General features: G+C 43.4%; 3 protein-coding genes and 1 pseudogene across 3 annotated transcripts in view; 1 reads left to right on the forward strand and 3 right to left on the reverse strand.

Annotated features, from left to right (window-relative positions):
• Positions 1 to 137: 137 nt before the first annotated feature.
• Positions 138 to 8,627, reverse strand: SF3B6 (splicing factor 3b subunit 6). Its single transcript, XM_006910272.3, has 4 exons — positions 8,358 to 8,627; positions 5,712 to 5,830; positions 1,197 to 1,335; positions 138 to 1,019 (listed from the first exon to the last, which is right to left on the reverse strand). The coding sequence occupies exons 1-4, from the start codon at positions 8,385 to 8,387 to the stop codon at positions 930 to 932; spliced, it is 378 nt and encodes a 125-aa protein (XP_006910334.1). The 5' UTR covers positions 8,388 to 8,627; the 3' UTR covers positions 138 to 929.
• Positions 4,624 to 4,742, reverse strand: LOC112478593 (annotated as a pseudogene).
• A 418-nt stretch (positions 8,628 to 9,045) lies between the features above and the next one.
• TP53I3 (tumor protein p53 inducible protein 3) lies at positions 9,046 to 14,953 on the reverse strand. The gene is made up of 6 exons (XM_006910273.3): positions 14,579 to 14,953; positions 14,085 to 14,227; positions 12,693 to 12,960; positions 11,259 to 11,471; positions 10,148 to 10,344; positions 9,046 to 9,412 (listed from the first exon to the last, which is right to left on the reverse strand). Exons 2-6 carry the CDS (start codon positions 14,220 to 14,222, stop codon positions 9,230 to 9,232), a joined length of 999 nt encoding a protein of 332 aa, XP_006910335.1. The 5' UTR covers positions 14,223 to 14,227; positions 14,579 to 14,953; the 3' UTR covers positions 9,046 to 9,229.
• Positions 14,265 to 15,354, forward strand: part of FAM228B (family with sequence similarity 228 member B) — a 29,846-nt gene continuing 28,756 nt past the window's right edge. Inside the window, exon 1 of the mRNA XM_015588149.2 lies at positions 14,265 to 14,501. The gene's annotated coding sequence lies outside the window, so the exon portion shown is untranslated. The remainder of the gene's footprint in view (positions 14,502 to 15,354) is intronic.

The following is a 15,354-nucleotide window of genomic DNA, read 5'->3' on the forward strand; positions in this document are numbered from 1 at the left end:
ATAAAACAATTAGTCCATGTTTTTCCATTTGGCCTGTGCCTAAATTATAAACAAAATTATAGCTATCTCCTCCAAGCTGCCAAGCTATGATGAATGTGGAAATAACCATACTATTTCCATGCCATGGGAGCTCATGATTATAAGACTAACCATTAAGTATTTTATTTACAGCAAAGATATGCTATGAGCTTAGGTCCAAAATATACACAGACACTTATTAACTAAACAGAGAGACTACATAAATACAATCTGACATACGTAACAACCAACACCACTACCCAAGCAGCTTGCTCTCAAGTTTTTAACATTGTGCTGTAATCTGAATGGCCATTTCTGGAATAAACCTCTGTTCAAAGGACAAGGGTACAAAGGAGTTTTGTTAACTGTAAAGTAAGTATTATTCAAATGTACTGGTGTGGTTAATATTACAGCAGCTTTTAATGTAAGCATTTTATTCATTCAAATATGATGAACTTTGATTTCCTTATCTGCAAAATGGAGATACCTCCTTCACTGAGTTGTTATGAAGATTTCATCATTAACAGACATTCAATAAATGACACCAAGTTCCCCTGATGGCTAAGCACTGGACTGGACACTGAAGGCATTAAGAATACAAAAAAAGTCCCTGCTTAGTCCCTGCTCTCAAAAAGCTCACCGACCACCAAACAATTCTTGATAAGTTTCAAATGTTGGGTTTTGTTTTTCTGGTATCAAACAGGAGAGGAAAGTCCAAGAGAAAACACTGATATGTTTTACAAAAAGCTACAAGTTTACTAACATAACATATTCTAACATGTATCAAAGTTTCAAGCAGGACATTTTGCATTTCTAATAAGAAATCACAGTACTCAATATTAATTAAAAACTGAAAAACGGGGTGGTGGTGATTCATGGGTTTCAGTCCAAAACGAAAACATAGAAAATGTTTACTTTGGTGGATCTGTGTTGATGCCATACTTCTCCTTGAGAAGCTTCAACTGTTCTTCCTTTTTCTTTGTGTCCATCTTCTGAAATGCCTGAAAGTATGATAGGCACCAAAGGCAACAGTTACCAATCTACAGTCAAATGTATTAGCATTAGCCAATAGCATTAGCCAGAAAAAGAACTCAGAGTACATATCTCCCCTAACCATGCAGTTCTGCACTAATTCTTACATGTGCAACCCACGCCATGGGAATCATGGCTATACTTACCCTGTTGGCATTATAGTACAAAACCACGAGGTATCTGTTACAAACATTGAATCCTGACAGGTGATCACAAGCATTCTTGGCATCAAAGATGTCTTCATAGACCACATAAGCTGTTCCTCTGGTTTCAGGTGTATTCCCCCTGCAGAGTTGAATCACATTTAATTAAGTACACATTTACCTAAAATCCATTAGAGGAAATAAACATTATAGATAGGTTTGGATAAGCCTGCGATTTCTTGAATTAGGTAAGCCTGCGATTTCTTGAATTAGGTAATTTTGTTTTTCAGTAAAATAGCTACAGGTTAAACTTACTGTTACATTAAGAATACTAATATAGCTACAAAATCAAACAGCAAAGGACTAGTTTGAAATTTTGTCAAAAAAAAAACTCATTCCTACTTTTCATAATAAGAACCAATTTTCAGTCTTTCTGGAAAGTACAGTACAGTACTGTGATGGCTCCTATTAGTCAGCAGTGTTTAAAATGTTTTATTATTTATTTATTTATTTTTTTACAGCAGAAAAAAGCTTTATTAGAAGGGAAAGTATACTTCTAGACATGGAAGTGGGCCTGAGCAAGAGAAGTGTGGCTCAAAAGGCCCGGAGTGATTTTGTTTTTGTTTTTCCTGTGCATTTATGCAACAGAACCAATAATTTTTTACCATACTATCACCTGGAAATTAGTCCCTTATTTCTAAAGATTTAGATCCCTCCACCCTAATTTAATTACAGTTTCAATTCTTAAAATGATCTCCATCAATGTAGGAAATACATTTCTGGGCAATATTTTATTAAGGTTTATTAAATCTATAAAAATAAAACTTATTTTGTTGTCTGCGGGGGATTGGGGTGGTTGGGAGGAAAGCTCCTACTAAGAAGATGGCAAAATTCTAAACGGGGTTATATATATAAGAAAACAGTCAACCATCATCCTTTATGACCAGAAAAGGATGTCCCCCAACGTAACGTTGTTTCTTCTACTTTTCTTATAAATTCTTTACATTTTTAGACTGCAATATAGTCAGCACCTTACATTCATTTTTAATTTTTAATACAATCTGCACTGTCAGACATTAATAATCCCCTTTGGCTGGGAAAAAGGGCTGGGCTTCTGCAGATTTTGGAGTGGAAGTATGCTTATGGGTGGGATTATCTGCGAGCCAGACAGGATGCTGGAAGGCAGCTGGAAGGGGAAGCTGAACCTTGCTCAGGGATATAATGTTGCTTCTTATGTACGTGTTCCTTGCCACCTCCATTCCTCACCTCACCAGCTTCTGTCAGGGAAGGAGGTACGGAAGTGTGAGAAACAACACACTGCAGGCAGCAGATGGTCATGTGCTTGGGAGTGAGGACAGTGGACAGAAATCCTACTCAATTTATCCTCCGGTGTGATAAAGATGGACCCTTTGCCTCCATCTGTGTCTGAGCCACTCAGTGCAACTGAGGAACAAGGTTTAAGACCGTGGTCTGCCACAATTCCTGCACAGGGTCAAAGAAAGGGAGCAGGCCATGACAAGGGGAGGACCTGCCTAGATCTGATCTTGTGCTTCCTGTAAAGGGGATGGGACAGGTCTAGAGTGCAGGGGTGCTGGAGGGTGCCAGTGTCAATGAATGCGCTCGCTTTGTCAGGTTGCATGGGTCTGATGAGTGATTTTATAATACTCTTTACTCTCTGGGAAGTCTAACAACTTTAGGACTTTTGACTTAATTGTTTTCAAGAATGCATCAAGTATAAAAACTAGGGACTGCCCAAAGGAAAACACATTGCCCCAAAGATTTCCCCAAAAAAGTTCATCTAATTCTTCCTTTGGAAAAACTAAAAAATTTTAAGATTTTATGTTCCTTAAAGGCAAACGTGGTTTACATTTCATTTTACTCCCACAGTACTAAGTAACCGCCAGTGGTCATAAGCATTTGAAGGGTAGAGATCACTTTCTGTCACACGTCCCTTCTCCAAGAAGCTAATGAGAGAAAACAAGAGCATCTCCTCTTACATTTTCTTACAAAGACTAGGGACAGGCACTAACGCCATGTTAAAGTGCCTCCATCTTGAGTGTCCCAGCCTTAATTATCAACCCATTATCTTGAGAACCACATTATAACTTTAATTTTTAAAAGCATGTACTTGGTAGCTACTACATGTTAGGCACTGAACCAACATTATTTTCTTGATTGGTGGTAAAAGCTAAATGACATCGGACTCTATCACCTGCCCTACCATACATGTGGTTTTAATAATCAAGAGGTAACAAGCGTGAAAAGGCTTTAAAAAGTTCAAAGTACCAAATGTCTGCTACATGCCAGATAAGGTGACTAATCATCCCAGTTTGCCTAAGACTGTCCAGGTTTCAGTACTGAAAGTCCACATCCCAGAAAACCCCTGGGTCCTGGGCAAACTGAGAAGGTTGGTGCTAGGTGCCAAGTATGCCATAAAGCATTAGCACAGCTATGGGACAGAAAAACATGTTTCTCAATATATAATTTAGACCCAAGTTCCCGCACACCAAACTTTTCTAACTTTGCTGATATAAACATCTCTTGATTGTATACCATGAATAAATTTTTTAATGCCTTCATAAATTAATCACAGCCACGCTACTGTCTTGTATATTATTCACTTATTTATATATACTGGATGGTTAACATGTATCAGGCACAACAAGAGTTGTCAACACAAAGTGAAAGGAATATGTGGTACCGCTCTGAAGGAGCTTGGAGGCTGGCAGGAGAGACAAATGAGTACACAGACAACAGCAAAACCATGTGTTAAGTAAGAAGAGATGTTCATAGAAGGTGCTATGGGAGCAGAGAGAAGGGTGGCTCGTGCACACCGGGAAGGAAACACACGGCAAAGTGCTGTCACAGGCACTATCTAATTTGATCCTCACTATAATTCTTTTAAAAGAGCAGGTTAGAGAAATTGTATTTCACAGATAATTGAGGCTCAGAGGGGTTAAATATTTGCTCAGTTTCACACGATTACCAAGTACCCAGTTAGTATTTGAACCTAGGTCTTACAATCAATTCAATAAATTTATCATGCTGCCTCCATGTTAAAAGTTGAAAGGCACCATCCACTCAGATTATTTCATGTGAATAAATAGAAAACCAAAAAAGGCAGGCAAACTGTCCAAGGACACATGGGTAGTAACAGGGCCTAACGCAGAATCCTATCTCCTGATCTCCAAGTCAGGGGGTCTTCTGTATACCATTCTTCTATGTCTAGAACAGGGTTTCTTAACCTAGAGTCCCAGGTACCCACTAAAATCATATGCAAAATATTATGTGTATTCTTCTGTGGAAAGGGTCTGAAGCTTTTATCAACTACTCAAAGGATTGAGACTTCTTAAAAAGAACAGCTGGTCTACAACCACTTCATTTTCATCCCCATTTGAGTACCAATGATATCATATCTTTCTTTCTTTCATGCCTACAGCACCTGATCTTCCTACATGGTCTCTCACCCAAATATTAACCAGGCCTGACTCTCCTTAGCTTCCAAGATCAGATGAGATCGGGTGTGTTCAGGGTGGCATGGCCGTAGACAATGATGACATATTTCTAGATCTTAGGTCACTTCCTAGAGGGGCAGTGATCATTTAAAAGAAGGGTCCTCAATATCTCACAGAGTTGTAAAAGCTCAGAAAGAGCGCTCATGTCATAAAAGAAAATTTATTAAAAAAGAGATATTCCAACTAAAAATAAAAACCTTAGAAATCCTTTCAGATGGACTTTTAGGTAATTGGCCCATTTATACTAGTTAGAGAGCAACTGTGGTACTATGTACTGTAGAGATTCAATTTAGAACCAGAGGGTTTTATCACTAAATAGCGGTGTACAGCTAGAAAGGTACTTCTACGCTCTGGGCCTTGACAGTCTCGCCTGTAAAACAGACATAGTGCCACCTCCACACAGGGCTGAATGACAGTGATGCAACTAAAAGCGCCTATTACAACAAATGGCATTTAGTAGGTGTTCAATAAACACTACTTAAAGGTGTGATCCCTTCAATTTAAATGAAATTTGGATTTTAGATTAAAACATGAATTTATGTTCTGATTATTTTCCCTTAAACTTTTAAATCTTCCATAGAAAGTGCCAGTTAAAAAAGAATCAGTTACTTTTATATCACTTTACTTAGTTAATTCAGAAATTCTGGGGTCAGAAGAGAGTGAAGGCTTTTCAGAAAATTAGGGTTAATGCATATAAAAAACATGGTATTTTACAACTAAAAGATATACAATAAATATTAGTTCCTTTTTCCCATCCAATCCCCTCAAACATTTCATTACTACTTCATGCTTTCTCTAATTTCACAACTACCTGGCTCTCACTGAGCTGGATCATGAGTGTCTCAGTAGTTATTTTTCCCTTACAAGAAAAAAATCTCATCTCTCTAATTTCAATCTATTAGTCTCTAGGCTCTTAGGCCTTGCTGTTGGCTATGATTCCAAGATTACAGATTGCGTAATCATTTTCTTGAAATGACATTTCAAAAGTCTCAGTAAGACTCACACTCTGATTTGACGAATAGGTCCATATTTCCCAAATATATCATACATTTCTTCAGCTGTGATTTTGTAGGGCAAATTTCTTATATACAAAATCCGATTTACTTCAGGTGGAAGGCGAATCTGAAATGAGAAGTATATATTGTCATTAGAATCAGGAGATAGAGTGCTACGGTTTAAAAAATTCTCATAATAAATAATAAATTCTCACAATAAAAAAATGATACACAAAAAACCCAAGAACAAGAATTATATTTGAATATCATGGAAAATAGCATGCTATTGGAAAAGCAACTAGGCACTGGTTTTAGGGAAAATTATTAATAAGAACTAGTAAGGGGCTACTACAAAACCCAGGCTTTCAATTACTACATTTAAACAAGGATTTCGAATTTCATTAAAAAGTCTTCAATGCTTCAGGCATGTGTGGAAAAGAATAAAGGGAACTGTTCCTGTTTGCTAGACAATAAAACTCTCACTGATGACATTTCTCTGATGGTCTCTTCAGGCACTTGTTATATCAATGATTTCTTCTCTCTTTTAAATTTACAGCCACTCCTTCGATAATGGTTTCTTTTATTCTTCAGGTTGCTCAGCACTTGCTTATGTACTGCCAGTCATTACACAAAACAAAATACTTATTTGGATCCCTTTTCATTAATTCAACAAACATTTACTAAGCACTTCTTTATGTAGACACCAGGCTAGGAAGTATTAGGATTACATGGTGAAGGAACAAACACAAGGTTTCTGCCTTTCCTTGTCAGCTGTTTATCCTTTCTTGCTTTTTTTTCTTTCAGTCAAGCCACTGGAAAGAGGAAGTCTGTACTCACAGCCTCATATTCTTTACTTCACTGACACCAATCTACCACAGTCTAGCTCTGACCTCAGCACTCTGATGACAAAGTGCTTTTACACACTAAGATCTTTTACTTGCAGTGTTCAATCCTCATCATACTTAACTTTGAGCCTCTGACACTGTTGAACCTTCTTCACTATTCTTGACACTATTTTCTTGGCTTTCTCCCAACTCTCAGGCTAGTTCTTCTCAGTCTTCTTTGCCATTAAAATATGCTCTGAGTTTTATCTTTAGACTTCTTTTTTTGCCCCTTTGTATGCCCCCCTTAACTCAACACTCTTTGGTCTCTTAACCACACACACTTTCCACATTGCGTTGATGACTTTCAGATAGGTATCTCCCACCAGATTTCAGTCGTGTTCCTTAGTAACACATTCAGTTACATAAAAGACATTAATTTGTTTAATAACTATTTATTACTGGGAACTATTTCAGGCATTACACTAAGTGTTGTATGTATGGAAGAATAAGATATTTATTCCATGCCTTCAAACTAGTAGTGGTGACAAATGGTAAACAAATTAAGTACAATAAAGTTTCGGACTTTAAGATTCAAGGATAAATTTTTTTTCAAGGATAAATTTAAATAGATGATCAACACTGTCAGACAATCACCGTATACTTCTCTAGCAAATTTCCTTTCTCCCTCTGCAAGACACTATATCACACTTTCTCTTTTCACCTCATATGCTTACCACAACCACTCCCTCTAACACCTGAGTTGGGCTGTAGTCTCTTTTCTGTCTTTCCTAAGAGATGACCTTGGCTCTCGCTTATTGAAGGAAACAGATACAACCAAATGGTAAGTACCTTATATTCATATTACTAAATCCACCAATCCACTATGCCAATCCTAAATCACTCCTGAACTTAACCCATTCTTCTCCTACATCATCAGTTTTTCCCACATACTGGATCGTTCCCACTGGGATACAAATACGTCACATATCTTAAAAAAGAAAGAAGTCGGTTACCATCCAATTTCTCTTCTTCCTATTTACGTGAAAACTTGTGGAAAGAACTATCTCTATTTTCTCAACTTCCACCCTCTTTTCATCACAAGACAACCAAGTTTTCATCCACTGAAATATCATCGAGGTTACCAAAAACCTCCATCTCACCATGTCCAATTATCTGTCTTCATCTTACTATACCTCTCAGCATCTTCAGAGTTGACCACTCGCTTAAGACGATTTTTTTAGGTTTCCGTAACACCCCACTAACATAAGGACGTAAGCAGTAGCTTTTTTTTTTTTTTTTAACTCATACTTGCTGTATCTCCAATACCTAGACTAGTATCTGGTACGTAGCAGGTGTTCAATAAACATATTTGATGAATTGATTTTCCATTCACAAGACTGCTACACATAGGTGCTCAAAAATATTGCTGGAAAACATTAAAGAAACATCCAGAAAGCTCCACGATGTACAGACTCCCAGGCTCTAGTTGCCTGTTGACCATTATTTATTCAGGACTCATCTGTGTTACCGACTTTTAGGCCGAGAAGATCATGAAGCCAGGTTCTAGATGCAGGTGAAGCAACAAAGGCTGTAAGGTTAACACTATCCGTGACACTAGGATAAGAGACTGAAGAAACTCAAAAGGGGTGGCGGCGGAAATGTGACTCAAAGAGCATATTCCTAAGGACCGGACCAGGATGAAATCTGACACTTCAGTAACGTCTAGGCTTCCCCGCTGTGGGGACGGAGGAGGGCCAAGAATGCTCTGATCCACGCCGCTGAGAAAGGCCAGCAAAGTCCTCCTCCTCGGGAGCAGTCCCCGATACTCACGTTCGCCCGCTTGGCCGCTTGCATCGCCATCCTGGCGGGGTGATGAGGTTACCACAGCAAACGCTAGAATTTCCCCGCGCTCGGCCGGAGCTCGCTCAGCTTCGAGGGCACCACGGCGTCAAAGGCAGGACATCAACATCCAGGATCCGCCGGAAGCTGTGATAACGCCGAAATAACGCCGCTCACGTCGACACGTGATGACGTATTCCCCCGTCCCCAAAAGACTCCGGGGCCAAACCAGCCCGAGTTAGTTAAGACGCCGGAAGGTTGAAAGGCGAGTGTCCCCGATGCTTCCGGGCTCTGGACCGAAAGGGGCCGGGCCTGGGTTTAGAAGGGGCGGTGTTCCGGTGGGGGCGGCCCTGAGCGGGGGAAGCTGGCCGGAGGGGGCGGGCTGCTCTCAGGTAGGTCCCGGAAGGGGGCGGGCCCTGGTGTGGGTACCTTTGCTGCTCCCCGCGTGCCGCGTGTGCCGGGGCGCGTGGGGGCGCCTGGGCCTGGGGTAGCTCGCCAGGCGTACCCTACAGGGCTCTGCCTCCGTCCCCGGAACCCTGGCGTAGCCTCTGAAGGCTGAGCATCTGCTGATCCGGCTCTCCTGTAATCCCTGCTGCGACGCGGGTCGCGACAAACACGTCATTCCCGCCCCGCGGCCTCAGCCAGTGCTCTGGGGCCGCGCGTACTAAGCCGGCCGCCCTTTGAGTGCACGCTCTTTATTTCCTTAGACCGACTTTACATGGATCAGTTGACGAGGTCGGGGGAGGGCCAGTGGGTTACCGACAGGCCTGCAGTAGCAGCCGCTGTCTTGCCTACGTAGTGAATTTTCAACAGGTTTGCTCTGGGAAGACCAGAGGTAGCCGTGTCCTGTACTGCCCTCTCTTTCATTGGGGCAACTCCAGGACGATTTTGCCCACGTTCTTGTTAGCCTCCATGTATTCATGGGCCTCTTGGATTTCAGTCACGGGGTAGACTCTGTCCAGAACCGGCATCAGACGTTGGGGACCCTCCGTGGAGAAGTGGGGCAGAATCTGTTCCGTGAAGGCCTTCACCAGCATTTCCTTGTACTAAGATAAGGAAAAGGAGACCATCAGTCTAGACAAGGCCTTACCTTGCTACTCCCCATCCTGCTTAGCCCTTGTGCTCTCTCTGAAATGGGTACACATCTGAAAAAAGTACTCAAGAGTACTTAAACCCTCCACTACCAGCATTATGTGCATGCCCCCAAATGAGTAACCTCTGTTCTGTACCAGATAAAGACTGAAGGCTGGAGTACAATATTACTGACAGCCTAAGGGCTGTTCTTAAATAAAGGCTTTAAGCAGGAGCCAGCCACAGGCAGATATCACGTAGGCTCACTCAGTTCAAAAGGCATGCTTAAGGTCTGCTTTCCCCCAGCAGGTGTGAAACCCTATACTGGGAAACATTCTCAAAGCTGCCACCTGCTAGAATGCTACACGGAGAAGATTTCAGGTTGAATAATAAGAGGCTTTCTTAACATAGTGAGAAGAGTCCTCCTGTGTTTCAAAACAAAGTCTTGGAACTGTTAGAAGTATTTCCTAATGTGGTCATTCTGTTAGAAAGACTCCCCGGGTCTCATAGTGTTAGCTACCCTTTTCCCAAGATTTCGGGCTTCTATAGACCAATTTTAATTAGTTCTGTGAAACTGAGTTAACTACCCATGAGGGCAGGTTTCTACACAGGCTCCCTAACTTAAGATGTGACAAATCTTCCTTTCTTTGGGGTTATGGGAATGAATCACATTTTTCTGGGTAATAGTTAACTTTTCATGCATCGCTCACCTTTTTGTCCCTAGATCTCAGCAAACTGGTGATCAGACTTCCTCGTTTGAAAAGTAGCTTTGAAAACAGAGGCCCATTGACATCAGCTCCTCCCATCAAACCGTAGAGAACCCAGCGACCATCAAGAGCCAGGCAGTTGACATTTTTCTCCCAGTAGGATCCTCCTATGCAGTCTAGAATAAGGTTGACTCCAGCACCTTCCACATGAAACACAATTTGTAATACTAATCAGACACAGAAAGCTTGGTGCAAAATAAGATTTTGTAGATATATGGGTATTAATAAATACAGGTACAAGTGGTAAATCTATAGATTGGAACTAGAAACATTGCTCACAGAAACATTGTAAATGGAGTCTAGGTAGCTGAACCCTACCATACATGTGTAATATAGTTCATCTTTCATGATCTCTAGCCACAGCATGTGGAAAATGAGGCAACACTATGATCTGGTATCTTCCTTGACCTTCACATTAGTAGAGAACCCACTGACACCGTACAGGAGTGAGAACAGGGGAGGTCCACCCCAGGCTACAAGGCAGGCTGGTAGTTCACATCCAAGTTAAGAAGTGTTTGCGTTGGATTGTTTGAACTGTAGCTTTGCTAGTTTTGGTTTCATCTCTCCTTTTCTACTCATGTGGAAAAATGGAAAGGGAGCCAATAATATTCAGATTGGGCTTTGGAATACAGGGGCTCATCCATTTAGGAAGCTACCACCCCAATCCTACTATGTCCAGCTCCAAAATGATCTCTGCCCCATGTCTCCTGTTAACTCAGTGTGGACTGGCTGGTTGGGAATAAGAGGTCCTGGATAATTCCTGGCCAACTCTGTGTGATTATCTAGTTTCTAAAATGTGTATGAATAAAAAAAAATTTAAAGAAAAATAAAACGTGTATGAATCATATCACAATACACATGGAAACCATCTTAGTCCTAATACTGCCTGCCTGTCTCCAAAAATCAAAAGCCAGAGTACTAGAATTTGGCCAGGTCAGCTGTTGTACATTTAGCAGAGGTAAGACAGATCTAGAGCACTGGTAATCTTGGGGCTCCCAGGATTTTATTTAATCATCTCTGAAATTCTTGCTGAGCTGCATAAGTTGTTGTTTACCTTTGGTGAATTTCAGTGTTGCTTCAGAAAAATCCTCTTCTTTGTAATTGAATCCAGCAGCTGCTCCAAGTTTTTCTGCCATCTGAAGCTTGTACTGGGAGCCAGCTGTGACCAGAGGAATAGCTCCAGCCATCCGGGTGAGTTGGATGGCAGCTGTGCCCACCCCACTGGATCCTGCATGGATTAGTACAGAGTCTCCAGCCTGAATGTTTCCTGTGACAGAAAGGATAGGAACCAGTCACTTTGAAACCACTACACATTCTCCATGTTAGCATATTCTACCATGATCACCTGGCCCAGGGGCCACCAAATGTCAAATCGCTTGCTCTCTTAAGAGAACATATTGACAGTTCTTTTTTGTCTTATTGCCTCTGGTCAAAGTGGGGAACACATTTTTGAAACAGAATTACTAGCAGCCACATCTGTTATCTATGTTTTACCTATGAAATAATGCCAAAATGCACATCTCCGATCTATATCTGAATAAGTAGGAATAACCACCATTCCCACTGTCACCACCGTAAGCTAGTCCCTCCAGTCTGAAACTGGCCTTCAGCTGGTCTCACTAATCCAGGCACCATACACAACCACTAGGATCCTTTTCCTAAAATGGAGCTTTCATTATGTTATTTTCCTCAACATACGATGTGGCTCTCGATTGGCTTTTGAATCAAGTCCATACAGCCTGCTATTCAAGGCCACCACAATCTAGTCCCAACCTCATTTTTCACAAATGATAACTGTCATCCTTCACTTCTGAGCTGAGCAGCCAAATCTCACCTTTCTTTCTCACTAAGAAAAAGACCTCCCTCTTAGGCCTTTGTGGCCAGCCTTCTGTTCATCCCAACTCGACCCACCCTTCAAGTCCTCTTCTAGAAAGCCTTCTCTGACCACCTTTGTCTACACCAACTTTTCCCATATTGAGCTTCTATTGTAGTTAGAGACAAGGCCACCCTTCCGAACTCAGTGATTACACTGAGCTTCCTAAAGGCAAAGACCTAATCTTCTTAGACTCCCTCACATGACTTTTTGGCTGGCCTCACTGGGGTTGGGGAGGAATAAAAGAGTTGGTTGAATGGCCCCTTGTGTTGCCCCAGGGCTCCCAGAGGAAAGCTCAACATGACTTTGAGAAGCTGGGACAACTGGTGGGCCTACAGTGTGACGATGCGCACAAGCCTTCTAGCCAGTGCTTTCTAGGCCTTCCGATAACCATGATTTTCAGTGTCAACATCAAGCCATTGCTAACATGGAATGAGGACCTTACACTACTGGTGGTACAGCTGGGTGAGGTCCTGGGGTTGGGTGTGGCTCAGTGGCCAGGACAAAGCTGCCTTGTAGGACTACTGGGTTTTGAGGTAGCTTAGGAAGGAATTGAGCCACATCACATGGAATGAGCATGGGGCGGGGTGGGGGGTGGGAGAGCGGGTACCTCACCCAAGAGATGTAACAGCTGGAAGGCGGTGAGCCAGGCCTCTGGGATGGCGGCAGCCTGGGGCAGGGTCAGTCCTGCTGGGATGGGCAGGAGGAGCTCTTCTGGGACAGTAACATATTGAGCCTGACCCCCACCGGACAACAGAGCCATGGCTAGGTCCCCGACCTTCCAGTGCCCGTGGCAGCCAGGCCCCAGCTCTGCCACGTGTCCGGACGCCTCGAGTCCCAAAATGCTGCTGGCTCCTGGGGGTGGGGCATATCGGCCTTGTCTCTGCAGAGAGCAGTACACTAAATGGTGAGTGTGATCAGAAATCTGTGTCACCATCCCTGCCCCTCTTCCAAGAGTCCTTTTTTTTCTGACAAAAAATTTAGGATAAAGTCAGGTTTTTTAAGTCAGGGAAACAGAGAGAAGAGGTAATTTGTTTCATGTAAATAGAGATGGTAGGTCATATAATCAGTAGACGTTGTAACTAGTAAGGTCCTGCGCTATTTCCCTCATCTAAATCCCTTGTTTTACAAATGGGAGAAACAGGCCTGGACAGGGAAATGCCTTGTCCAAAGTTGCAAAGTAAATTAGTGGCAGTACTAATAACAGAACTATGGACTCCTTAATGATAGTTTACATCTATCAATTGCCAGGCTCTGTAGTCACCCATCAGAATCCTCGGGAGCCGAATCCAAGCCTTTAGACCAGAGAGACTGAACCAGGAATATGCATGAGAACCATTTAAGGGCTTTTTCAAACTACACATGCTTTGGTCCAGGTCATGTTTATTTTGAAAAAGTGCTCCAGGTGATTCTGGTGTGATTTCTCAAGCATCCCAACCAACTCAGCTGGTCTAGGTTAGCTCTTCAAATAGCAGACAAGAAAATTAAGAGTACTGCTTCCCCGCCGGCCCAGTGACCCTCAGAGTGGAGAGAGTGCAGACTTTGGAGCCACAGAGACCTCAGTTTGAATCACGGCTCCCCACCCACCGCCCCACCCCCATTACTAGGGTTGTGGTCTTGGATGTACTGTTTAACTTGTCTGACTCTCAGTTTCTTTATCGGTGGAATACAAACGGTGAATATGGTTGCCAGCGGAGTAAATGAGAGAGCATGGCCTAACACACACACCCCCCTAACAAACGGTAAATCCCTTCTTATCTTCTTACCTGAGTGGACTACGGATTAACTCAGGGTGGATTAGGCTTCGCAAATACAGTACTCCTGTATTTTGTGTACATAAAGGACACTAAAGGGCTCTATGTCTCGGAACTCCCAGCACACACTGCACACACATCATGACGAGTGTTACAGGCAGTGCCCTAGGTCATTCCTTCATTTGTCTGGTGGATGTTTGTTGTAGACTCTGGTGTCCCGCCCTGCCGCAGCAGCTGCCTGACCCCTGGATACCTGGAGTAAGTCAGCCCGGTTCAGGGCACTGACCGCCACCCTCAGGAGGACTTCCCCCTCTCCTGGGCTCGGTTTGGCCACTTCCTTCAGGTAGAGGTTTTCCGGTCCTCCCGGCTGGTCAAAGTACACAGCTAACATGCTTCCTGAGGACACAAGGCACAGCAAGGGAGGAGGGAGCCAGAGCGGCTTCGAGACACACAGCGCCCAAGCTGGCGCTGCAGCGCCCCCTGCCGGCCAGCGACCTCCCCCTGCGGGACTCCGCGAGGTCTGGCCCCTGGCCCCTGGCCCCTGCCGGCGTCCTCCGAGGTCCCTGCCGCCTCCAGGCGGACCACGCACCGAGGACATAGATGGGGAGTGGGAGAAGTCAACATGGCCGGACTGGGTTTGATGAAGCAGAGCGGGAAAACACTGAAAAGCGTAAGGCAAATTCCATTCCCTCTGAGTTGGATTGCCCTGGCCGGCCCGGGTCACTGGCGCCCGAGTGAGTTACTCACCTATTCAGGGACGGGCAACTCGGTTGCTCCAGGAGGCTCTGCGCGGTCTTGCGGTCCCTGCCGGCCCTTGGGACTGCCTTGGCCGCGACTTACTAGTCGTCTGGAATCTGGGCAGAGCAAGGGGTGGGGCTGACCAGAACCAACCTTCCCCTCTCTTCTTTTTCCTCCTTCCCGTTTTAAAATGTAAAGCTAGTGACAGCGAATCGAATTTCCTTTTCCTTTGAGCCTCGGGAAACTAGTTTTTCTCTCGGTTTGGCAGGAAATGCTGTTCCATCTCTCTCTGTAAGAAGAGAAAACTTACTTCTCTCTAGGGAACTAGACCCGAACTCGGTTCATTTCCCAGTCAGGTCAGGCTTTTAGCCCATTTACGCGGTAGGTCTGGCATCCTGCCCTTCCTGTGGGCAGGCATCTCGAGTAGCGTGGGCAAGCAGGGTGCTGCTGAGAGAAAAGAGGAAAAGCAATAGGAGAAAAAGAGGAAGGTAAAAGCAGTCCTGGGGTTCTTATAACTTATCCTCCTGACTTTCCTGGTGATGAGGAAGCGGATCCTGGAAGATGCTGCCCAACGAGGCAATTTAGACTGGTTAAAAGCTGTATAAATAGGCTACATCAAGGTTTCTCAGTCTCGGCACTATTGACATTTTGCACTAGACAATTCTTTGCTGTAAAAGACTGCCCTGTGCATTGTGGGATGTTCAGTAGCATCCCTGTCTCCACAACACTGGATATCAGCAGCACCCTCCTCCAGTCGTGACAGTACAAAATGTCTCCAGACCTTG

This window comes from Pteropus alecto, unplaced genomic scaffold, assembly GCF_000325575.1.
Source record: "Pteropus alecto unplaced genomic scaffold, ASM32557v1 scaffold61, whole genome shotgun sequence".
NCBI lineage: Eukaryota > Metazoa > Chordata > Mammalia > Chiroptera > Pteropodidae > Pteropus > Pteropus alecto.

Coding starts and splice junctions, on each gene's coding strand:
- TP53I3 (XM_006910273.3), bottom strand. CDS start 14,222: ATGTTAGCTGTGTACTTTGACCAGCCGGGAGGACCGGAAAACCTCTAC. Junction 12,961..14,084: donor ACCGGGCTGACTTACTCCAG/GTATCCAGGGGT, acceptor TGCTCTCTGCAG/AGACAAGGCCGATATGCCCC. Junction 9,413..10,147: donor TGAGATCTAGGGACAAAAAG/GTGAGCGATGCA, acceptor TCCTTATCTTAG/TACAAGGAAATGCTGGTGAA.
- SF3B6 (XM_006910272.3), bottom strand. CDS start 8,387: ATGGCGATGCAAGCGGCCAAGCGGGCGAAC. Junction 1,336..5,711: donor CCTATTCGTCAAATCAGAGT/GTGAGTCTTACT, acceptor TCAACTCTGCAG/GGGGAATACACCTGAAACCA. Junction 1,020..1,196: donor TGTACTATAATGCCAACAGG/GTAAGTATAGCC, acceptor TCATACTTTCAG/GCATTTCAGAAGATGGACAC.